General features: G+C 40.2%; 1 protein-coding gene across 1 annotated transcript; it reads right to left on the bottom strand.

The window, feature by feature from the left end:
- Positions 1-4866: 4866 nt before the first annotated feature.
- Positions 4867-24129, bottom strand: LOC149303060 (protein kish-A-like). Its single transcript, XM_089481819.1, has 4 exons — positions 24016-24129; positions 8566-8675; positions 7232-7266; positions 4867-4937 (listed from the first exon to the last, which is right to left on the bottom strand). Exons 1-4 carry the CDS (start codon positions 24127-24129, stop codon positions 4867-4869), a joined length of 330 nt encoding a protein of 109 aa, XP_089337945.1.
- Positions 24130-25521: the final 1392 nt, after the last annotated feature.

The raw sequence follows: 25521 nt of genomic DNA, 5'->3' as shown, positions 1-25521 counted from the left end.
GCCGAAAGAGACAATTTAAATGGGCGCCCCATCCGATGCCGGAAGCATCCGTGGTAAGTATCACCCATTTGGGGGAACGAAAAGAAAGGCCTCTGGAAAGGTTCGACAGCATCCTCCACCAGGTAAGGTGGGATAAGACTTGACTTGCGATCATAACATCTAGGCCCAGGTCTTCTTCTTGTCTCGACCAATTTCGTTAAATATCCCATTGAAGGGGCCGCAGTTGAGCTCTTGCCCACTTGACCACCGGGATGGATGCCGTAAGGAGACCAAGGATGCTCATGGCTTTCCTGACAGTACAAGTTGGGTGTAACTGAAGGGACCTGATCTCCTTTTTGATCTTGTTGATTTTTGATAATGGAAGAAAAAATCGTTGAGATATTGAATCCACTCCTAAGCCAAGGAACTGGATCCTGGTGGAAGGGATGAGGTTGGACTTCTTGAGGTTGATAATCCAGCCGTGATTTTCCAGAAACTGCATTGTGGTGGCAAGGTCTGCCTGGAGTTTCCTTGTAGACTCGGCCTTGAGGAGCCAGTTGTCGAGGTAGGGAACTATATAAATCCCCTTTTCCCGCAGCGATGCAGTCAATGGACACAAAATCTTTGTGAAGATTCTTGGGGCTGAGGATAGACCGAACGGGAGTGCCTTGAATTGGAAATGATGAACGACTCCACAAATTCGGATTGCAAACCTCAGAAATCTTCTGGAGGACTGAGCAATTGGGACGTGAAGGTACGCGTCTTTCAGGTCCAAGGTTGCCATAACGTCTCCTTGCTGAAGCAACTGGGCGAAAACGATCCAAAAACGGGGCGAAAGGATCCGTCCGGTTTTGGGACTAGGAAAAGTCTGGAATACACTCCTTGGAAGTGAAGTGAAGCCTGAACCCTCTCTATGACTCCTTTTGAAAGGAGAGACAGGCAAGCCGAATGAAGTGCCAAATTTTTTGATTGGGATGGGTATGAGGAAATCAGAAACTGACTTCTGGGAAGTGATGAAAATCTGATCTTGTATCCCTCTGAAATGAGATCCCGAATCCACTTGCTGCGCGTAGTCTGTTCCCAAACATGAGCGAACTGCTGCAGCCTTCCCCCTACTCTGTCAGAATGTTCTCTTTTCTTGTTTCTTAGGACGATCCTGAAACCTTCTGTCTCCAAAGGAACTCCGAAAATTCTGCGCTCTGGAAGAAGCCTGAAAGGGCCTGGAGGTGTTAAATGGATACCTTCTATTCCATCTGGAACGCTTATCCTGAGGAAGAGCCCTCTTAGTGTCAGACATTTGTTTAATTAAGTCATCCAATGGAGCACCAAACAATTTATTCCTTTCAAAGGGTAAATCACAGAGTGATGCCTTAGAGGTCATATCCGCCGACCAGGATCGTAACCATAAAGCTCTGCGGGCCACAGAGGATAAGCCCATATTGCGAGCTGAAGTCTTCACCATTTCCTGAGAGGAATCCGTAAGAAGGCTATTGGACAATCTCAAATTCTTAAGTAGTTGAGAAATTTCGGAGTCTTGATCATCCAGTAAGCACTCTTCCAAGGCCTGTAACCAATAGCTTTGAGCCCTGGAGACCGCTGCACTGACTACAGCAGCTTTGGATTGGGCACCTGATGCTTGGAATATACGCCTGCAGGAAGTTTCAATCCTCCTATCCATTGAGTCTTTAAGGCCGGAGACTCCTCCAATGGGGATGGTTGTCTTTTTCGACAATTGAGCTATTTAGACGTCCACCTTAGGGGGCTCATCCCAACGCTCATTACTCTGGAGCTTGAAAAGGTGTTTAAAATGCTTACAGAGAAAAACCCTCTTCCCTGGGTATTTCCATTCTCTTTCCATAAGTAGCTTCAGCTTGGGAAGAACAGGAAAGCCCTTAATTTTGTTAACCTCTTCGTCTGATACAATACGAGTCACCTCTTTGGTGAATTTCCGAAGTTCTTGGGGAGGAAAAACGGCCTCCTCCTCTGAATTGAACGAAGTTGTAGAGCTTGAGGACTGAGAGATTTCACCAGATGATAGCTCTGATCTGGAAGATGACCGAGATCTTTTGCGTTTGTGGGAGGACCTACTCAAAACCTTTGACTGGGCTTGAGCTGCAGAAACCTGAAAAGCCTAAAAGGTCTGCGTTAGGTTTTCCTGGAACCATCCCAGGAAGGATTGCAAGTCTTTCTGCTTTTCTTTAGAAAGTTGCTCTGCCGCGCAGGCATTACACATCTTTTTCGTCAGGAAGAGGGGTAGCACACTCAGAGCAAGCTGCATGCTTTGACTTAAAAGTGGCCTTCCTCGGAGTGGGAGCAGGTTTCTTGTCTTTATCCCCCGGAGAAACCGGACTAGACATCTGGCAAAAGATAACAAATAGTGAGCGAAGAAACAACCCTTAAAAAAAATTATTTATTTTTTTTATAAACAAAATAATCTTCTGGAGGCAGAGAAAAAAAATGAAGGAAAAGATAAAAAAATCTTACCTCCAAATCCTCTGAACCGTGTGGGGGGGCTGGTGACACGGTATCCTGTGCTGAACAATGCCCCTGCAGACAGACAGGATGATTTCAAACCTTTTAAAGGTTTGAATTTGGCGCCCTCCAGAAGATCCGATATGCGCATGCGCAGTAGCGCGATCGGATCTTCAGTGGAACGCAACGCCACCCGGGCGTGCATTCCACTAACTGCGCACAGCCGGCAAATAAATCTGCTCCGTCCAAACCCCTCCGTAGCGTTGCTCTGCTCACCACCCGGGGAGCAATCGGAGGATAAAGACCCCCAAGGCAGCAACCCGTGCAGCTCACAAGTTCGAGGAATCTTCGGGGAAACATCCCCTGCCGTAGACCGTCCGTCCCTGAACGGGACAAGAAGAAAAACTGACTCGTTCAGGGTTAGCCTGGCTTTATGGGTAAGGGGGGAGGGTTCCTCTCTTTTAACCCTTTCTTTGCTGTAGCGTCTTCTTGTCCGGGAAGAAGGCTTTACCCGATAGTACTGCCACTGTATGGCAGGAAAATAATAATTTAGAATTGCAAATTATGTAATCCTACAGAGCATCCTACTAATGCACACATGCACATGTATATATTTATACACACTATTTAAAGTATGTAGACACCCCTCCTAATTATTGCGTTAAGGCGTTTCAGCCACACCCATTGCAACAGGTATATAAAATCAATCACATAGGCAGCCATATCCATAGGCAAACAGTAGACATAGACAAGGCAGTAGAATGGATCACACCAAATGGCTTAGTGAATGGAAACGTGGCACTGTCATAGGCTGCAGCCCTTCCTACAATTTTCTGCCCTGTTATATTTGCCCCAGTCTGCTGTAAGTGCTATTATTGTAAAGTAAAAGCATTTACAAGTTACAACTACTCAACCTTGAATCAGTAGACCACGCCAACTCACAGAGAGTGGCTACAGAGTGCTGAAGAGAGTAGCACATAAAATTACATTTAGCATCATTTGCTACAGAGTTCCAAATTGTCTCTGATAATAACATTAGCCCAAGCACTGTGCATCAGGAGCCCCAGCAAATAGATTTCCATAGCCAAGCAGCTTTACACAAAACACCATTGGTAATGCCAATCATGGGCTGGAGTGGTCCACCAGACTCTGCAGCAGAGGAAACAATTATTATTAAACAAAATAGACACATCATTACAAATCACGAAATGTGATCACGGTAGTTTTGATTCTGTGATCTGATTCTGAGATTATTAACAAGAGTTGGGTTAAGACAACCCTCTACATGTCATCTACACCCAGTTTTTCACTTCTCTTTCTTAAAGCCTTGAGTTGCGAATCCTTTTTCCAATTGGATTCCTCCTCCACCTGCCCCAGTTGTTATAGACGAGGTAGAAGAATATGTGGTACAGAAGATCATGGATTTCAGAATTTGTCTGAGTGGTCTGAAATATCCATTGGAAGGATTACAGCCCAATGGGAATCTGCTATGGGTACATACATGCTTTTCACTCATGCTCAAAAATGGGTCACACTCTTTTGCCCGCAGTATACGGTGGAGCAAGGTATGCTCCCTGTAATGTGAGGCTGCTACATGCTAGCCTCAAATATTTATCAGGCGGCCCTCGACTCATGGCAACAAAGGACCCGGCCACACCATTGACATTCCAGGACCGACCCTCCTGGCTATTTAAAGCCAGAATACCCTTATGCTGGTACTCAGTCGTACTGTGGCTCCCTAATCGTGAAACGTGAGTAGACTCTTACATCTTTCCTGTTTAATACAGAAGCCAAGTGCAAACATGGGTAAGGAATGAAAGTGACATATGTTGTCGTTTTGTGTGCATGTCTTAGTCTTAGATGTGTCCCTATCGGCATGTATTTTCTCTTGTTTAAGAACACAGGCAATAATTGGAATACATGCAGTAAGATATACACGGAATGTGGCCAGCAGAGGGCTATAAATAAATCAAACCCATTTATTACCTCACGTGGGGCCTGTAATTAGGATTATAAGAAACATTTTAAAACCATGCTTTGCATATTTAAACAGCAAGTACACAAAACTGTATGAAAAAGGCTCATTTTTATTTAGCAAACTGAAGTACTGTTCAAAAGGAAAGTAGATTTGGTCATCAAAGGATAAATTAAGATAATTTACTATACTTTTCTTGATGACAATACCAGGTGAAGATTTTGACTAAAAGAATATTTAGTACTCTCACACATGGTTATACATTTTTGTATTGTGAAAACCATCTACATATTTTGCTTCATGAGACCCATGCCCTTCTCCTAGGACACTGGCTCTGTGGTACCCACTGTATATCAGGCAAGAAAGCCTTTTCTGAATATTCATGAGTTAACAAATCCAAAATCTAGACAATATAGCAGAAGGTTGATGTAATCCTGGAACTACTGGATGAAGAGGATACTGAAGGCCATCACCACACAACACACTGCGACATACGGACTTTTTCGTTCACCTAGGGAAAGAAAAAGAAATTGTGGTGAATGTGGCGCCAAATAATTAAAATATTAATAAAATGTTTACTTTTAGGCAGCAAAATGTAGCCAACAAGAAAAAGGGAACCAATCCAAGAAATGCTTTTGGTAACTGGAAAGCAATTCCGGACATGCATTACATATATACATTTCACTTATGTAATAATGTTTATAACACTGACTGACATGCTTCCTAGAATATAAGACCAAAGTATCAAAGGTAAACAATTCCTTGTAAGCAGTACTGTGGTAGGCAGATACAATTTTGACCATATAGTTAGAGGGTACAGTTACACATTGCTAGTATGCATGTACAGATTAAAAGATTAGATTTTACTTCCCCCACATCATCTATTTTTCCAGTCCAAAAGTCAGTATTGTGTCAAGGACTGGAAGAATGTAAAGTGATCTGCTGTGGTGACCCATGCTATCCACGTGCTTTGCTCTTTAAAAGACAATCCAACATATAACTCAACAATACAAGCTATTCAACCCAAAAAGCACAGAATGTTTTAATACACGGATAAAGTACTAGTTTAAATTATTTTATCTGATAGAGGAATAGTTTCATTTAAACCATTGTTTTGATTAGAGAATTTTAGTGTATATGGCACTTTCGTGTTGCAGTGCTAATGAAAAGGATTGACGTGCATTAGATCCATCCTCTGCTTCAATTAATTTTGGGAAAAATGCAAAGCTATAGATATTTGCTCGATTATAAGACAAGTTTTTTTCTGAGCAAAGCTTCCGCTGAAGTGCGTGATGCGTGCAGACCTCTGCTGCTGCTGGCACGTTCGCCGGGGCTTCTATGACAGAGCACTGGCGTGACATGACCTTCCAGTGCTCGGCATATAAGCCCCAAAACTAACAGGCAGCAGAGGTTGTCTACGCGCATCGTGCAGACGTCCACTAGACACCAGGAAGTCTGAAGCATGGGGGACAAGTCTAGGGATGCAAGTCGGGGAGGGGGGGGGGCAGAGTGGCCTATTAGGGAGGCAGAGCAACGCATAGGGGGGTATAAGGCATTTCTGGGGGCAGATTGGCAAATAAAAGGAAATAATTTTTTCTCATTCGTAGTTTTTATTAAACATGTCAAAATAGCTTACAATAATAAATATATACTAGTAAAACTTTTTCCCTATAGGGTAGTCTTATATTGAGACTTTTTTCCGTAAATTAATATTCACATTTTGGGGGGTTGTCTTACAATCAGTGTCATGTCTCATGAATGGTTTATTTTGTATTTTGATTTATATGCTGTTTGCAACTGGCTTTCATGTTATATGTCCCTGCTGGGCTCCCTTAGTCAGGTTGTATTCAGCTAGCCCCTCCCCTTTCCGGTTCATTCTGGTGCTGTTAATTATACTGCAAGAACTACAGTCTTTTCACCTGCATATCTGTACATATTTACAAGGATTGTCAGCCTGAAGATTAAAACTTTACTGAGATCCTCTTCTACATGTCAGTTTTGCTGAGTTGACACTGTCTGCTGAACTTTCATTGTGTGAGTACTGGTCAATACAGACTTTGCAGTTGGTCTCAGGAACCCATATCTCACAGCTTTGTTAGCGAGGCAGAATAATCAGGGTCTTTTTATAACCGAGCAAATATGGTAGATAAAAAGATAAAAGGTTCGACTTACAGTCTACAATCTAAAGAGAAAAATGTAAATAGTGGTACAGGAGAATAATTAGGAGTTACTAATGAATGAGATGGAGTGGTAATTATAAACAGAAAATATGCCATTTGAAATACTGATGTGAATCCTGTGTAACGGTAAGTTACTGATGTAAATAATGTGCCAATTACGATAATACCCAAAATATTTTTTGTATCATTTAATTTTCTACTTGTCTGCTTACTAATTGTTAAGATCTGTGTCTATCTCTGCCAACTACAAGAGAACTCACGCAAATGGATTTCTTATACGAGAGAAAAGTGCAAGATCTAAACAAAGAATGTATAGAAGATGTTTTATATGTTTACAATTATATCAACACTGAAATATACAGGGATGTATTTTGATCTGAACTTTATTTTTTTTATTTTTTTACTATCATTTAAGCAGTAGTAGAAATAAATAGCATCAGCTTAAAAAGCAGAAAATCTGCACTTGGGCAATATGTACTAAAACCCCTTATCACAAAAATAAGGTAGAGAAAAAGGAAATAGTAGTAGCAAATATTTGATACATTAGATTCTGCAAACTCAAATGAACTTGAAATGCAAAAGGAATAACTTATTTTGCATCGATGAATGTCCAAGTGACACCTACCTATTCTTGCACATTTCCAAAAAATGCCGAGTAGTCTGCAATAAATTAAAAACAATTAAAAGGTTTTATGTTGAACTTGTCAGATTAAATATGGAAACACTGAAAAGTCACTTGAAATATAATACTCTAGGTTTCATTATTTATTTAAAAAACCTAAGTAAGTTGCATACCAAGCAAAATAGGCTGGATTCAATGACATTTAAATGCAAGATCAAAATGGACATTTTATCCAATGAAAAAATATTCTATAGATATAGCAGTCTTGATTTTATTTATACAAAGATGTAAGAATTTAAGGTTTCCCTCGTGATTCCTCGCAAAACTCATCTGCCAAACATAGATGTCTAAAGAATGCAGCGTAATTTCTTTCCTACTTTTTTGTGTGCTGGACAGAAGGTTGGTAACACAATGTTCTGAGTAGGGTGGAAAATAAATACTGTTGGGGAGCAATTCTGGAGGTAAGTGCGGTACTATGGAATGGAGGGCTCGTAGCTCACAAAATCACATGGCAGAACTATTGATCGCCACATTCAACACGAAGAGATGAAGGGAGGAACCTCGAATGGAGGCAAAGTAAGACGTAGAGGAGCCGCAAAGCCCTTCCATCCTACGAGAAGAAATGTTTGCAGCTTCTATGGAATAATGGATCTCCTTGAGTTCACCCTCCTCATCTGACAAGAAGCCTACATAAGATGGACCTTCATGCTCTGAGGCGAGACAAAATAGCTTGAAGCAGATGCTATGGCCATGGCTGGATAAGCAGGAATCTGTTTCCTAAATTACTGAAAATTATTCTGAAGCATTTAATAAATTCCCTGCCAGTATTCTCTTGGACCTGGCATGTTCCTTGTGCAAGAATCTTTTTATTCCAAGTACTTTTACTTTGAGGACGATTTCCTAGAAAGACCCTGAAGAATCTAGAAGTTGGCGTATGAGAAAACAAGCCTTTAACCCCTTAACGACAAAGCCCGTTCATGTACGGGCTAAAAATGCATTGTCTTCAACGGGTTTAGGGTTTAAGGGGTTAAATGGTGCGCATGAAGTCACAATCCCGAGAAATTAAGCTCCTATCTGCACTAGGGCAGCAAAACACTGAGTGGGCAGTTGGGAGGAGATGGTTTTACCGACTTCCTACACTACCTGGAGGAGGAGGAGGAACTACATCATACTTATTAGTGCTGTTGAGGATCACAAGGGAAAGCTAGAATTGATAACTAAAAAAAAAAAAAAAAAACATTTTTCAATCTTATTCTATCAATACAAAAAAAGAGTAAAATAATTTGCTATACATTATACTGAACATGTGAAAATCAAATACATATCTCTTGACTTACCCAGTTTTATTTTTGTCAAGTAGCTGTGGAAATATAGATCGGATGTATGCACAGGTACATATTAGCAGAAGAATGACTGTCAACAGACTCTGGAAGTTAAAAATGGCAGACTGAAAAGAGAAATAGAGGTGACATGAATAGCAAGAATTGGTTGTAACGTAGTGCAAGACATGTACTGGAAGATATTACCTTATTTAACATACCATTGGTCAAGAGGACACAAAAACATCAAACAGATCAATAAACACACAAAATGTATTGTTCCATGTAGATAAAACATTCACTGCACTCTCTCTGATATGTTTACCAAACATTTGTATATTCTGTCATTTTAATTCTGACGTTTAACATTACTTGAACAATGCATTTTATGCTGCATTTAGTATTAAATTTAGCAGATTAGGTAGAACATATGCTGGTAACACCAACACAGAAAAGGACACACAAAGGTGATGAGATAGGATGAGGCATTTATTTGTATAAAAAACAAAGGTTCTATCATATGCTTTTCAATACAGCATCATTTAGGGTGAGCAATACCAGAAAGTGAAGCCCTGCTTATCATCCACCATGTCAATTTGGTTACTAAGATTACGTGATGCACATATGTTGGAACGTGGTACTGACAGTATATATACTTTGCAAAAACAGTCACTGGCAATCAAACTTTACTGAGCAGATTGAAAATCATTGGTTGATTTTCTTTTCTTTTTACAGTCAAAAGGAATCCCATAAATTACAAGATACCACTTGGGATAACGCAGACCATATAGATAAAAATATTCAAACAAACTCACAGACACACAGAGAGCTAATACAACTGCTTGAAAATATATTCAACCCAGAAAAATTTTACAATTTTTCTAACCTCGTTTCCGAGAGAAAGAAGCAGAGCTTACTGCCAATTATCAATTTATAAAATTATTTTGTGGAATATAAAGAAACGACAGCAAGCAAAAACATTAGTCTCTCTTATTCAAGAACACCAAAGTCTTTGCCACATCAATCATTGGCGGCCATTGGATCAGAAGCTCAATGTTAACCACTATAAGTGGAAGAACATGCATGGTTTGCTTATGACTTGGATGGCAAGACCTTCCTTCACCTAAATGACCTACTAGTCTAAAAAACAGATACATCCATCCCATTTATATCATTTCAACTTGTATCATATTTTTTCTGTAATGCAACCCTTTTGCACGCAAGGACTGCCAACATGAATGTTTTGTGGTGTAGTGGTGGTGAGAGAGTAATAAAGCAAGAGGGTAGATAAAAACTATTGTTACCTTCAAAAGAATACTGACATTCAAGAGGGATAGACTATGTTGGATCATTTCTAGTAGGATTTTGCATCACTCTTGCATTGTAGAACAAGCTATTTCTGCATGTTAACATAATCGGCTAATCCCGTTTCACAATGGAGGTGGATATTCAGTACCATACTGACATGAGATGCAAGGGTTAACATGAGGCAATTTAGAAAGCAAGTAGGAGTCTAATCATGTTAATTTTGGCGTAATAAATAAAACAGGCACTTCAGCCATCATATGTACATAAACACGTTCTGCAGAATCAACAGCCCCCCCCCCCATGCATTTGTCCCTTTCCCCATCCTCCAGCACTGGCCCTGGTGAATGCCACGTGCAGGGGTCCTGAGTGAGCATGTGCGCAGTCATCCCATTGATTTCAAAAGGTGCACTTTCATGCCAATGATTGAGAAGCTGCCAATCAGTAGCAAAAAGTATCAGAGGAAGAGGGCAGCCTTTGCAGCAGTTAAGTGCTTTATTTTGGCAGAATACATATTAAAGTACTCCGTCAATTAATATGCATTCTTTTATAGCAGAGGTGTCTATTATGTGGAACTAGTTAAAATGCCTGTTCAGAATTAGCTTTCTGTTAGGAAACGGCTAAAGGTCTCAAATTAAATACATTCTGTAACCGTCCTGTGATTCACAGGCAGAATGTGCCATTAGAACACCTTTTTTTATCTGAATGGATTGGGGGAGGGGTGGTGGTGGATCACTTTCATTTTGACTTTGTTTGACCTCTTCAATGCTGCATGGGCAACTTAAAATTGAACTTAACCATTTGATATGCTCTGAAGACAAAACATCAGGTTTCCCTCAGGCACTGGTTAGAAGGACGTCAAAGCAACCGATACCACCGCGCTGCTGCCACAAGCATCCTTGCAGATCATAACCTTGTGTCTTATCTGATTAAAATGAAATAAATATTTGGCTTGGATCTTTATGCCTGAGCAGGATTGGCAGATGTACCTATCAACACCAAGTTAGACAAATTGCAAAGGAATGTATATAAGTTGCTTAACAAAAGGGCTTTTCAGAATTTCTTTTTTTATTAAAGCATAACACAAAGCGTTACACGGCAAAGGGTTCATTGAGGCTGCTCAGTTTGACAGATTACTATTCCAGGGGATTAAAGAGAAGAATTATTCAGGAACCTCCATTGCCATAGTACAAGGGTGTCCAGGTTTTTTTTTCTGCAGCGGGCCACTTCATCTGAAATGTATATGTGCACGGGCCCTTAATAAAATATGCAGATTGAAATTAAGTAAATAACACAAAGCCTTTACTTTTCCTCTCACTGATTTCTGGGCCTAGAAGGTTTTCTCCTCTGAAGTAACTACAAATTCAGGAGGGCATTTTATCACCGGATTAGTAAAAATTAAATAGTTCTATTTATTCCTACAGAAAGTAAAGTGCCAGGAAACAGATGACCAAATACACACGCCAGGACAGGCTCTGCCACACCCACACACCAGGACAGGCTCTGCCACACCGACACACACCAGAACAGGTTCTGCCACACCGACTTCCTTAGTACTGATTTATGTGATGCCCCCACCCAGCACCCCTCATGCCCTTGCATTCCCCTTTAGTATCATGTCAGCCCTGGAACCCAGATTGCATCCACAGGACCTACCCAAGCATAGGAGATGCCCTATTTGTCCCCAAACAGCCTGTCTGTGGCATCATAGCCTCAAACAACCTCCCTGTGCCATGCTCCGAACCACTAACGCATCCATGCTATCACACACATTCATTCATTCACATTTACAAATACTCATTCAGTCACATTCATTCGTTCCCTCAATCATGCATACGCGTTCATACACCTTCCCCCAGTAAAGTAAAGGACGCACAAAGAGATAGGATGAGGCATTTATTTATAAAAAAACAAAGGTTCTATCATATTATGCTTTTCAATACAGCATCATTTAGGGTGAGCAATACCATAAAGCGAAGCCCTGCTTATCATCCACCATCCCAACGGGATATGACAGTGTTTTCACTATGTAGGGGGGGATATGGGTTCTCCAAGTGCTCCTAATATTTAAGATATCTCGTCCTTTTTTCGCCCTTCGTCCCTCGCAACACCTTCCACTAGCACCAGCTAAATAAGAAATACTTGATGTCTAAAAGGTATCTGTTCAAAAGGCCAACTTCCATCTTAGGGAGAGATACCGAGTTAATACAATATACGTTTCCCTGGCTAACAAGCTAATCTTCCGAAGCAGTCTCAAGCTGCTCACTTCCTGAGGCTTCAAATATTATCTAGCATAACATATGTTATCTCTCATTTTTCCTATCACTCTTCTTCTAGCTTCTTTGCTCAACTCAGAAGATCTTCGTCCACTTGAGATTTTAATGTTTGTGTTCAGGAAGTACCTACATTCTTATCATGAGAAAAGTCAGTGCAAAGCAACAGTCCAAGGTGTCAGTAGACGCAGTGTCTTCTGCCATAAAACCGTAACACGAAAACATTCCGATAATCTTTTCCCGTAGGATCCCACAATCTCAGCATCATTACATTGTTGGGTATAGCACAAAACCAATAGCTACGTACCAACTTTTATATATAAAGTATACCTACCAGTAATACAAGACAATAGTCAACCCCCCTCAAAAAAAATAAATAAAAAAAATTTAGAAGCAGCTGAGATTAACCTGTGGGCCATTTTCTGACAACAAGAGATTCTTAAGGCAATACATGTACTTCCATTACTTCTGGGCACAGTTATATAACAAGACCAGTGTATCTGCTGACAATGAAATAGTTAATGTTTACTACATGTCCATGTTGCACAAGAATAAAGGAAGCTCAATGGAACCAGGATAGAATAGAATTTATTTGCCAGACAGGTAGTTCTGAAAGATTTTCACTGCTTGCGATCAAGCAGGAATTCAGTGTCTATACATATTGTCTCTGGTGATGAGGGCAGCGTAGTGACTTTTTATAGACATTCAATATACCGATCAAGAAGACAGCATGAAACGTCTACTTAATACATCTAATAACTAATAAAGTTACGTACAGCTGTAAGATTAGATTTCCTTTAATAAAGCCTATCAGATCTGATATCAGCAGCTGACAAACTTGCAGATAAGTTAAGACCCGGACAAACTGGCCTGTAAGCCTGCTTGATGTTTATTAGGAACAAGAAATATACACCCATAGCGGGAAATACAAAATAGCACAATATGTTAGGAGCCCACCAAGATTGTTGTATGACTGTGTATATGTAGAATGAATCCTGCCCTTTAGAACGATATGCAAAATAGACTCCACCGTGGATTAAAAACTGGACACACTAGCAAAAATTATTATTTTTTAATTTTCAGACCACATGCTGGAACGGGAAAGGAAAGAAGATATTCTGTTGTTTTACATTCCCTGAATGGGTCAACAACAGATGTACAAGCTAGCATTGTGCATCTTGTCATCACGACCAATTAAACAACTGAAAGATGACATGGACCAAGTATTTATGGTACCTCTGGGCAACAACTTCCACGGTGAACACAAAAAGAAAAAAAATGAAAAAGAGTGCCAAGGGAAACCTGACCATGTTAATGGATTTAGAGGTCTTCAGGTTAGAGAGTATGCATTTTCCAACAACAATATTTTGCCTACAAAGAGTAATTGGAAAAGTCACTGGTGGTAGAATACATTCCAAAGTCTGTGACTTACACTGAACAGGATTTAAATTGAGTCCTAAAATAAAAGTCAAACAAATTACAGAAGGTTTTGATCAGAAAATAGATATGGGAGGAAAAATGTCAGTTCAGGTACATAAAACTATTTGTATTAAACATATTTACCATATAGATTGTATCAGAATAACAACACATTAATTCAAGCTATTAGAGAGTTAAAGAATTAACCAAAATGCACTCTTCTTTTCCATTGGAAAAAGGACGCAATTAGTGCCCTGTGAACTGAACGTTACTCTTCTGCGAAATTACTTTCACCAATATCCACCAATATGCCACTACACAAATGTATGGTCCATGTTTTAATTGGAAACAAAATATAGTAAATAAGTCATTTACAGGATGTTATGTGTGTAACAGCAAGGCCAACTACATCCAGGCCCTGGCTGGGAGAGTCATTTGCTGTAAGCATGTAATTTTGTGACAAGTTTAATGAATACAAAATCGATTAAATAGTACTTTAACACAGGGCTCGATAAATCCCAGGGGCCAGATCTCCTAGAAACCACTTCCTGGCATCCAAGGTTTTGCAGCACAAGGGGGTAAAAACTGGCTAGGGCTGCCATCGTGATTCCAGCACCCTATGCTTTCCTGCAGATAGGCAGCGGCGGGGCAGGTCTCTATGAGGTGGTGGGTGGGGGGGGGGGGGGAGTAGTGTATGCTTGTGTATATTTATAGTGCTGGAGTCAGTGTGTGCGCATGTGTGTGTATACACACGTATAGTACCAGAGTCAGTCAGTATGTCTACTGTATTTTAGTGCCAGATTGAGTGTGTGCATGTGCATAACATTAGCATGTATGGTGTTGTGTATGTGACAGTATGAGATTAACATGTCAGCAAATAGTGTGTGTATTAGTGTTAACATGTGTGTACATGAGCGTAGAATGTTAGCGTGTGTGTTAATGTACAGTGTTAGTGTTTGTGAGCATAAAATGTTAGCATGTGTGTGTGTTACTGTATGGTGTTAGTGTAAGAATAATGGTTAAACTTGAGTTTTGTTATGAAGGTGTTAACTGTACCTTACAAAGCGCTGCAGCACCGAAGAAAAGTGTGATGTTGTATTGATCAATAGACATCCTTTTACTGCCTATCGTGGTTAATATAGGAAAATAAGAACATGACTGAGGAAGAAAAAAAACTCGGCTCCTACATTTTTTGGCTCCTAGATCCAAAACAAATTTGTCGATCCCTGCTTTAATCTGCGTTCTTTGTCGGCGAGGCTGCATAGGATACTAGAGCATCCCTTCCATGCTTTCAATTTGTACTCATACAGACTGGGGAAATATGTAAAAATAAGAGTATAACCACATATAAACATTGCCATATTTAATCTTAAACAGATATGCTCAAATACATATATACATCTACTGAAATGAATAAAAGCATACATTATAGCTCAATTCAACAATCCCAGCACACATTATACGATAGGTAACCATATACAGATGTCAGGTTGCACAACGCAGACACTGTTTTAATTAAAAACATCCCCGATATATTAAAAATTGCATAAACTTCTGTTAAATGACGCAATATTGTTTGTATTTTTTTTTTTTTTAACTAAAGTTTAGTTTAGTCACTGCTTTCCCATCCTAGAATGCAAGCCGACAGTGCTGTGCAGAATATTTATTAATCATCAGAATGGTTGGAAATGTATGAACATATTCCGATGCTCCGGGTTTACACAAAGCTACTTACTATACCTCACGTTACCCCCATGCTACCCTTATTATTCAATCGATTAGAAGTCTGTTCTCCATTTTTTCTTTTCTTTTCTTTTCTCAATTCATGCCATTGTATACATAATTTTCCAGTTTCTGTGCTAAATTAACCCTTTGTCCCTTTGTATCCAGTATGGGAATTTCTGAGCTATTTGGCATCATCTCACCCACCATGTTCAACTGAACTAGTCCAAATCTTTGCATTCTGTCTTTTAATTCTAGGGAGATTTCTCTTGGTCCCCAAAATCCATCTACAGCACTCCCTCTCCCTTTCTCCATACCGAATCGCCTCTAGATTCGAAGCTTGTTAGGAGGGCCCTCTTTACCTTATTTCATCAATTCTAATTTTGTCATAAAAAGCGCCGTGTAACTTGTTGGCTTTATATAAATAAAATATAATCAGTTTGTTTTTCAGTCAGTATAATTGTTTTGGGGACATTTAGCTGAGGGCTCGAAGAAGCCTAGGCTCCAGGTCACTGTGGCAACTTTCTGGGGGTTAGGGTGTCACCTGCTAGACAACTGGTTTTGTACAAAGCCGGTTCATGTGTATGACAGACTACTCTATACAGAGACAGCATTATCAGCAGGGTCGTGTAACATCACACGATGCACAGAGGTAGTGCAGCAGCTTCTGGCTCCCAAATATGCAGGTAACACGACTAGCCTTGATTTAGTTTCAGTTCGAAAAAAGGTCAAAAATGCGGCAGAAGGCGACAAAAAACTTATTTATTATGAATTAAAGATGAATTAAAGATGGCTGGTCTCCTGGCATATACATATTTTATGCTTCTATTATATACATAAGTAAATTTGTATACCCGCCATTTACTAAAGCAGGGGTTGGCGGTAGTAGCTATTTCTCCATGAACTCGCAGCAGTATTAAGGGAAATCCTTTGTAAAGGTTATTTGAATACTTTAATGCCATCTGCTTCAGATAAATGTAAGTGCATAACAAGAATCAGCAAACTACCATGGTCAGGGGAAAAAGGGCCAACACAATGGAAGGCACGGGGTTAGCTTGCAGATCTTAGGACATCTGGCAGATATTTCACTTTTTTGCAGTTTTTACCACCACATCCTCCCCATGCTTCCTGCTTTCATGGGACTTCAAATAGCAATAAAAAAGGTAAACACATTTGAAATTGCAGAAGGGGGCTATTTACACACACTGTAAGATTACTGCTCCTTGCTGTAAGTGGCATGCAATGCCTTGTTCAAAATAAATGGGATAACAGGCCCCCAGGCAAGTGCTTTGATGATAATAACTTCATTTTACATGATCTAATACAGCACCAGATGCTAGCATTACCAAATGGTAGCTCTCCAGCTGTTGGGTGAACTACAACTCCCACAATCCTCTCTTTACTTTGGAATAACCAAAGACAAACTCTAGTGGTTTAAAGGGGCACTTGCATGGATAGGACTGTTTTATGTGGTACATTTTGCACAGTCCTATGTGCATTTGCCCCTTTCCAGGAGATGAGTTCAGCCCTCAACATGATATACTTGCAGGAGTGTGTTCAGGGCACATGTGTAGAAAGTGCTGCCACTAACCTCAAAGAGAGCACTTTCCCACCACGAACAAGCAACCAATCAGTGGCAAGCAACCAATCAGTGGCAAGCAACCAATCAGTGGCAAGCAACCAATCAGTGGCAAGCAACCAATCAGTGGCAAGCAACCAATCAGTGGCAAGCAACCAATCAGTGGCAAGCAACCAATCAGTGGGTTCATGGACAAAGAGGGCAGCTGATGTTGAAGGACTGCAACTTGTGTGCCAGGTGAATTACTTTTTTATGTTCCTTTTAGAAAAATGGATATTAAAGCGCTGAGAGAGTACTTTAATAACGTGCCTTTAACAATAACTGAATAGTGGCTACGAATGATATACAAGAGAGCATAAGATGCAAATGCAAATATAAGACACAAACAGTCACCAGAGAAGACGTATCTCCACTGTCTGAGTAGAATATGGCAAATATAAATGATATATTAGGAGCTATACACAGACAGATGTATAAACTTCAAGATGTGTGCAGGTCCAGTATATTGAGCCTTGTTATAGCTGAAGGATAAAATATACATGCAAATTGTGTATACTCATTTGGGATTTAACTTTTTTAGCAGCAGGGTACTATAAAGCTTTTTAAATCCAATGGGAGGGCAACAGGGAGATCACCTGCCATGATGCTCAGTCAGCATCATAAAAAATGAAATAAACCATTAACAGGATATAAATATTTCCTTTTTTTTTTTTTAATGCAGCCAGCAGTTTTCAGTTCCACTGTCCAGGATTCCCATCTGTGCAGATTTTCAGGATATCCTCAATAAAGACACAATCAACACTAATCAATGAGTATTTCTGTATTTTGATGGATTCACCTGTACATAATTCAGGATATCCTGAAAACATGCTCCGTTGTGTGTCTATGTGGAACTTCAGCATACATTTCATTGTTCACGCCAAGCAAAACCTTGGTGCACAACTCTATTCGGCGATGCTTTATCATTATTAGCTGTACAAGGACAAAATGTTAACATTCCTTTTATATTTGAATGTTTACTTTCAACATCACACATCACACATTCAGCCTGCGTTCTATACACAGTACCTTCATTGCACGAAAGCTCTTTTCCACAACTAGTTTCTTAATAGATAGATAATCATTAAATAAACAGCAAAAAAAACAATACCACATAATATAAAAGAAAAACTACTTGAGGCCAATAAACATGACTACATTAACAGGACACCCCAGCCATCATATGCACTTTAATGCACGACAGCCGAGCAATCTCTTTAATTTCTCGTGGCTCTTGGTGAAGAGACTGCTGGGGCCCCCAAAACTTTTTTTCACATTACATCTTTTTCAGTGGTGGCTCTTCATAATCTAAAGTGAAGTCAGTGAAATAAAACTGCAACTTTAATTAAAACTACCAACACTTTGGGGCCTATTAACCTTATTTCACTATACATCATGAAGGGTCAACCCCAGCTGTAGGTGGAGCTTGACTGACCCTATATAAAGCATTGTTAAATCAGCGAGACTTCTTCAAAGTCCACTCTCCCAGTGAATTATACATTATGCAGGACCAACACAGCTCTTCTTGCTTGAGAAACCTGTCAACGAGGGAGATGGAACCACATCTCTCCATTTAGTAAACACCCAATTTGTGACTATACCCCAGATTGAGTACATTTGGCTATTAAGCAAACAGACTTAACACTCAATCCATAAGTGATCTGTTTTACGGTTGGAATGCTAGCTTGTTGGGCATGTAAACAAGATTGATCATAGGTAGCGGGGAGGGAATAAGATGACATGCAATTCAATTCACATACACTACAGTTCAAAAGTTTGGCATCACTAAATGTTTGTGTTTTTTGAAAGAAAAGCTAATTTTCACCATTAAAATAACAAACGGATACGAAATACAGTGCAGATGGTGTTAATGTTGTAAATGGCTATTGTAGCTGTAAACGGCTAATTTTTAATGGAATATCTCCATAGGTGTAGAGAGGCTCTTTATCACGCCCATCACTCCTGTGTTCCGATGACATGTTGCATTCGCTAATGCAAGGGTTTATTGATCATTAGAAAACCCCTTTTGCAATGTTACAGTTTGAAATGTTCTTATTTTCTATTAAAACAGCTAAGCGACCCCAAACTTTTGAAACAGTAGTGTACAGACTGTGCCCAATTCTTTATAAATTAATGATTACCTTAACAAAAAGAACGCTTAATTATTTGCTGTTTTGGATCATAACACTCGTAACTACCTAAATGTCAGCGAGGCCTTTCCTGACACTTATTGGCTTCTGCCAATCAATGGCACAAATCATCTAACAGAGCAGCTGCAGAGCTGCAATTTGTACCTCACACTTCAGGTTTTTTTTCACGTTGATAGAAAAGTAATCAGAGTATGTTAACGTACTCTTCTTTAAGTACCGGTTGTAGACTGCCTGACAGTAATAAGATCACAAGCTGGCACTGCCATGTATATTGTAATCATAACACGTATACACGATTTACAAACCGCACGAGGAAAATAAACGTGACTCTCTGCTGATATAAGCATAATCCCATATGAACTTTCTTTCAATACCCAAAACTCTAACAGCTATGCACTCGTATTACGCATCATCAGCCACGGCAACGAACCCACCGAATACCCAACCCGGTTTTAAACACAGCACTCTGCAGGTTTCTTCCCACATAATACAATCAGCTCACCATGGTGCTCTCCTCTCAGCCACATCACACTTCCCGGGACGTCGCTGCCAAAAACGTCACATCCGCCACGTCTGATTGGTAGATTAGCTGCTCTTGGGAGACTGGGAGACCAGTCCTGAACCTGCCGCCAGTTGCTAGGTGGTGTGATGTCACGCAGCCAGTTATGATTTCTGATTGGCTGCACGGGATAGCCCCCCCCCCCCCGCCGCTGCAGCTTGGCCGTGCTGGGGGTGCCGGGAACAAGGAACAAGTTACGTTTTCCGGTGAGGTAAGCAGAGCGACGGTCACTGTATCCGACATGTAAAGGCGCACGAATTAACCAATAAAACACGCATTAATCATCGATTAAGGGTTACCAAAATAACAGCCAGGCGGAGCAGCACGCTTGTTACTGGGAACGACCAGTCAGTATGAATAACATGACGTTTTTATAGCGCCAGTTTATTCCGTAGCGTTGTTAGAGGAGAGTAAAAATATTTAACAAATTGATACATAAAGAGAAGTGGGCCGTTTGAGCTTACAATCTATTGAATGAGGCTCAGTAAATGTATCAGTAAATGTATGAATGATTTCTGTAATGAAAACCTTGCTTTACTTTGCGTATGTCCCTGATGTTCCCGCAGCATTCCTCTAAAATACATCATTTGGTTACCAGGCCAAGCGAAGCGAAAAACTGTAAATAAATTGCCTGTAGAGAGTAAACCCTAAAGGAAACACGCAAGGGGGAAAGCCGCTGAGTGCTCATCACCTTGTCAAGTATCTGTGTTCAGGGAGATTCCGGTCGCATAGCTGCCAACAGCTCCAAATATCTGGGACAGTCCTAACAAACGGTCTTATATCCCGCCTATTAGCTGTACCTGCAAATTCCCCATTTATTGGGGCGTGTGGCAGCTTAACATGCACAGGCCTGTAACTGGGTGCTGTGTGTGCTGGAAAAGCGAAGGAGGAGCGCACATGACAACGTCAATCATTTTTTTCCTGCATGCTCTATGTGTGTTGGGGTGAAAACATAGGTAATTGTTTCCATATAACTTTGCATGTTGCTGACAGGTGCTGCCCTGCAGTATACAGAAGCATGTGCCGCATGATCTCCTTCTGTTTATACATCCCACATTCTGCAGGGCTACACTTTACGTGTGCCTCTTAGCAACATGTGAAATTGTGTGTCTGGGAAAAAATGCCTGAAACTCATGCTGTTAAAGGGACACTCCAGCCACCAAATGATAACCGAGAGGTCTCCATTGTGTCCCTTCTGCATGATCTCCCCAGAGGCATTTGCCTTTCTAGCTATTTTCCGTGAAGGAGATGTGTTTTCCAGCGATGCGTCACGACATGGCGCTTGATATACTGTACTTATTGCCCGTGAGCTTATATGTATTTGTTTAATCACTTGACATAACTACATATATAATTTGTTCTTTGTTTTAGCTGGTGTTTTGAATGTTCTAATTAAAGGGACAGTGACATCCGGTCAGCACCGGGACGGGCTCATTGGAAGCTGCAGGCAGGGGTCTGTTCAGACTCCCATGCGCATGCTGCCAAAGCGCTTCCATTTATTTAAATGGGAGAACTTTCCTGCCCCTGAAAAGCTGCTTCAAGCAGCCAATCAGTGGCTAGAATCGTTGGACCTCAGAGGAGGAGAGGAGCTGCAGAGCAGGTAAATGTAGCAGCACAGACCTCAAATACATCTTGCACAAAACCTCCTTGCGAAGCTAGCATCGCAAGGTGGCCATTTAGAACAAGGCGGACAGGTGGCCACATCTCCTGTTCACCTCTTGGTGGCCGTGCTCACTTCCTGGGCTGACCATGCCCTCCCTGACTCACACCATGATTTGGACATCTGAAATGTTGGAGGATATGATGTCCACCTACTCCCTGCTACTTCACTTTTAATCAATCATAGTGTCTGTATGACTACCACACATGTGATGCAGATAAGAATATATACACACACATACATTACATCAATGGATTTTTTTTCAAGTGAGAGATCTGCAGTTACGGTAATACACAGCAAAAAGAGGACACATTATGCTTTTAAAGCGCTTTTTGGTTATCTGGACTCTTGTTTTTGAGGGTACAGGTATTACAAACGCGATCCAAATCTGTCATATTTCCTGCTAGAATCCAGTTCCAGCACAGAACATGTAGATTCATTTTCACTACTGATGACATGAGGGAAATGAGTCAGTAGTATACTATGGGGAAAATCTGACAGTTTACATGTCTGCTGATAGTGGGGTCAGGTATAGTTTACTTTGATGATTCATAAGCATTAGAAGATGGCTGGATTTCTAAAAACGACTGTTCGCATTCTGATCAATCTATGACTTTTTAAGTCTTGTTTTTGACGCACTAGTGCTAGAGCAGAGTTTGTCCGTTACCTGATCCTTTGTATATTTTTTTCTGATGTTTCCAAAGGAATTACTAGTAGTTGGAAAATGAAAGTTTGTTAAATGATTGTATCAATAAAAGTTACTGCTTATCTTTCACTTTGTGGTTTATCACATCTATGATGAATCTACATCTTTCTTCAGTCGTCTTTTAGGCCACTAAGTTTCCTTATTAGAGGAACAGCGGCGTTTTGTGAAACCTAGAACAAAGTTATTTACAGTGAGGGCCATAAAGCTCCGGAATGCATTGCCTGGGGGTGGCTGAAGCAGACACTGTGCATGCTATTATCCAAAGGATCATCCAGGGATTCATCTTTGTGCCCTTGGAGTCATGAGAGAGGATTTTGTGACTCTCTTGAGCTGCTCTGCAATAGTCTAACAGAGCCTTTTGTTTTCCTCTATCTGAATCGACAGAAGGCTGGACTTTATGGACATTTATGGCAATTTATAAGCACTTGGGGAAAAGTATAGGGCAAATGGAAATACTGTCCTTAAAACACAGTTGTGTTTCAAATAACTGCCATTTATTTATTGTTCACTGGCCAGCAATGGTTTTGTCTGGTTGTATTCACATTGACATTATTACTTATCTTCTTACCTTTCAGAATTACATTGCATACCACATATATGAGATCTTTTTTAATATCCACGATAACTGCTCCCTTCCCAGTTAATTACAATACCAGAGTTTTTGCTTTAGAATGTAAAGCATTCACTGATTGCTAAATCATATCTTCCTCTATTGGTATTACGACAGTCCCTTCTTCCTCTCTGGTGTCCCTAATGCCTAGGAGTTTGCTGTCAACACAACTGTAAAAGTCACAATAATGTGTATATAAACAGAAAATATGCTTATTTAAATATTGTAAATAAATTCAAAACTATTTACTCAAGTTAATAGCTCTGTCACGTAAAAAGTTTCATAAATCCCCTTGTCTCAACACCCCAATAAACAAAAGTAGCCTTCCGTTATATCTGATAAAACTAGACAGGGAATTAAGAAAAAAAAAAAGACGCTTTCACTTAACTGTATTAAGATGCTAGTTTGGGGCTATTTCTTGCCTTCCACATAATATACTGTAATTAACCTCATTGCCAGTGTACTTCAGTTGTGCAAAGGGCCTGTTTAAGAAATAATAGACTAGGCAAAGCTCCAATGGGTAATTACAATACTGAAAGTTGTGCGTGCCGTGACTGCGGCTGTAAAATATCTGCCTGTTGTAAGGATGGGGAAGAGAGGTTTTAAAGATGTTTAGCATGCTCTCGAGAACACTACTGTGAGGTTGTCTTAAAATACTCCTCCACAAACTATTATATTTGCAGGTTATCTTGGAAATTGGCTGTTGCTGCGATTAAAGAGGACGTACCATGGAAAATGTTCCTCCTTGAGCAAAAAATGCAATGTTGTATATAGTAACGTAGGTTAGAAATGTGAAAAACCTGGTTTTATATAATTTTGTCTGAAATTAACTTCCTTTAGCCAAGGAGTCATCAAATTTGGGTTAGATCTAGGAGCCAGCCAAAAAATTTGGGAGCCAACTATTTTTTCAGTGTTTTTCTTTTCATTTATTACTCCCTGGTCTGCAGTTAAAGAGTGTTTATTGGAACAATACAACATAAAACACACCTTTTTTCAGTGCTGCACTACTCTGTACAGTACTGCAGTTAACCCCTTCATGACAAGGGGTACTTTACACCATAAAGCTTGTATGTTATCCATTATTCTTACACACTACACACCCATACAGTAACACACACTAACATTCTACACTCGTGTACACACATGCTAACACCACACACTAATATACACACTATGTGCTGACATATACACTCATGCTAATGCCATACTGTAACCTACACCACACTCTTATACACATGCGCACACAATCCAACAACATACACACTATGCACACATACACACTGAATCTGGCACTACGATACAGTAGACATACCGAGTCTGGCACTATACATTCACACACACAGACTCTAGCACGATACATGTAAACACATACACACTGACTGACACTACAGTGTACACACACTCACAGACTGACTCCAGCACTATACACAGTATTTACACACATACGGACTCTGACACTACAGTATACACTTGTATATGCTCACATACAGACCTGCCATCGTGAATCCGGGACTTTGCTCCGACGGCTGTGAGGATCCCAGCAGGGTCACGCTTCTCCATGCCCCCACAAGAAAGTAGAGGGTGCCGGATTCACAATGGCAGCCCCAGCCAGGGTCACGATTGTCAATCTCATACACAATCGGGCATAAACACGGTACAAAAGGATTAGGCAGAGGCATAAACAAAGTACTAGGTGTCAGGAAGTGGTTTCTAGTTGCCATGATAACCCCACCCCCCCGGGTTTATTAAGCCTTGTTTAGCCTCATTCTTGGGGGCTGCCATTGTTGTCAGTCTTGTGATATCATAAATTATTTTCCCTGCTCAAACACCACACAAATGATTATTTATGGCAATGCTAATGAAGTTTGTTCCTCCATAGTCTAATTAGTCCAGGTGGCTGATTAAGACTGAGACATTTTATTGTTTAACACAGGTAGTAAGATAGGAAGTCAGGGTGTTTGTCAAGTAGGTTGGACTAAAAAAAAAACAGGTGGTAGTACAGGTTACTAAGTTGAGGAACTGTGTGGCAAGCAATCTATTAGACGTCCCTTGCCAATGATTTTAAACAAAACTTATTAACTGCAATTCACGGTAAGCTGTCCTATATGGTCCCTTATCCCCTGAACATTAATTCACTTATACTGTGCTCTGAAAGTATTTGGCCCCTTCCTGATTTTTTGCATAATGGCCACACTTATATTTCAGCTCATCAAACTAATTTAATATTAGACAAAGATAACCCAAGAACACACAAAATCCATTTTTTAAATAATTTCATGTATAAAAGTAAAAAAAACCTGTCCAACCCTACCTGGCCACATGTGAAAAAGTAATTGCCCCTTATAGTTACTAAATAAATAACCATATTGAATTGATAATTTCACACCCAGGCCTGATAATTGCCAAACCCACTGAATCTAAACATCAATGAAATAAAACCTGTTTTGCAAATTGAAGATGGCTAAGAGGTCTCAAAAAGTAGAACAATAAATTTAAAAACAAGTGAGAAACCGAGTCATTGACATCTGTCTGGAAAGTTTACAAAGCCATTTCTATGGCTGTAGGATTTTGGTGAGCCACGGAGAGAGACATTATCTACAAATGGAGAAAGTATGGAACAGTGGTGAACCTTCCAAGGAGTAGCCAGCCTACCAAAATTCCTCTAAGAGTGCATCGATGACTCAGTCTTTGGTCTTTTGTGTCCTCCTGGATGTATAAATATATATATATATATGACTTCAGACTTCAATCACCTCGGTTAAGTTCATATCCCCGATAAGAGACTGTGCAAAAATGGCATCCATGAAAGCATCCCCTTGAGAATGCTACTGGGTGGTTGTCTTCATATACTCCCACACAAACCATTAAACTATTTATGACAAATATGCAAATACCTTTTTTTCATGGCACTGTATCATCAGAATTTAAAATCTGTCATTACAGGGTGGATCG

Source organism: Sceloporus occidentalis, unplaced genomic scaffold (genome assembly GCF_023333645.1).
Source record: "Sceloporus occidentalis isolate IW3139 unplaced genomic scaffold, rSceOcc1.0.p SCAF_16, whole genome shotgun sequence".
Classification (NCBI taxonomy): Eukaryota; Metazoa; Chordata; class Lepidosauria; order Squamata; family Phrynosomatidae; genus Sceloporus; species Sceloporus occidentalis.
The sequence above is the reverse complement of the archived record's forward strand: the minus strand, read 5'-3'. Positions and strand labels throughout refer to the sequence as shown.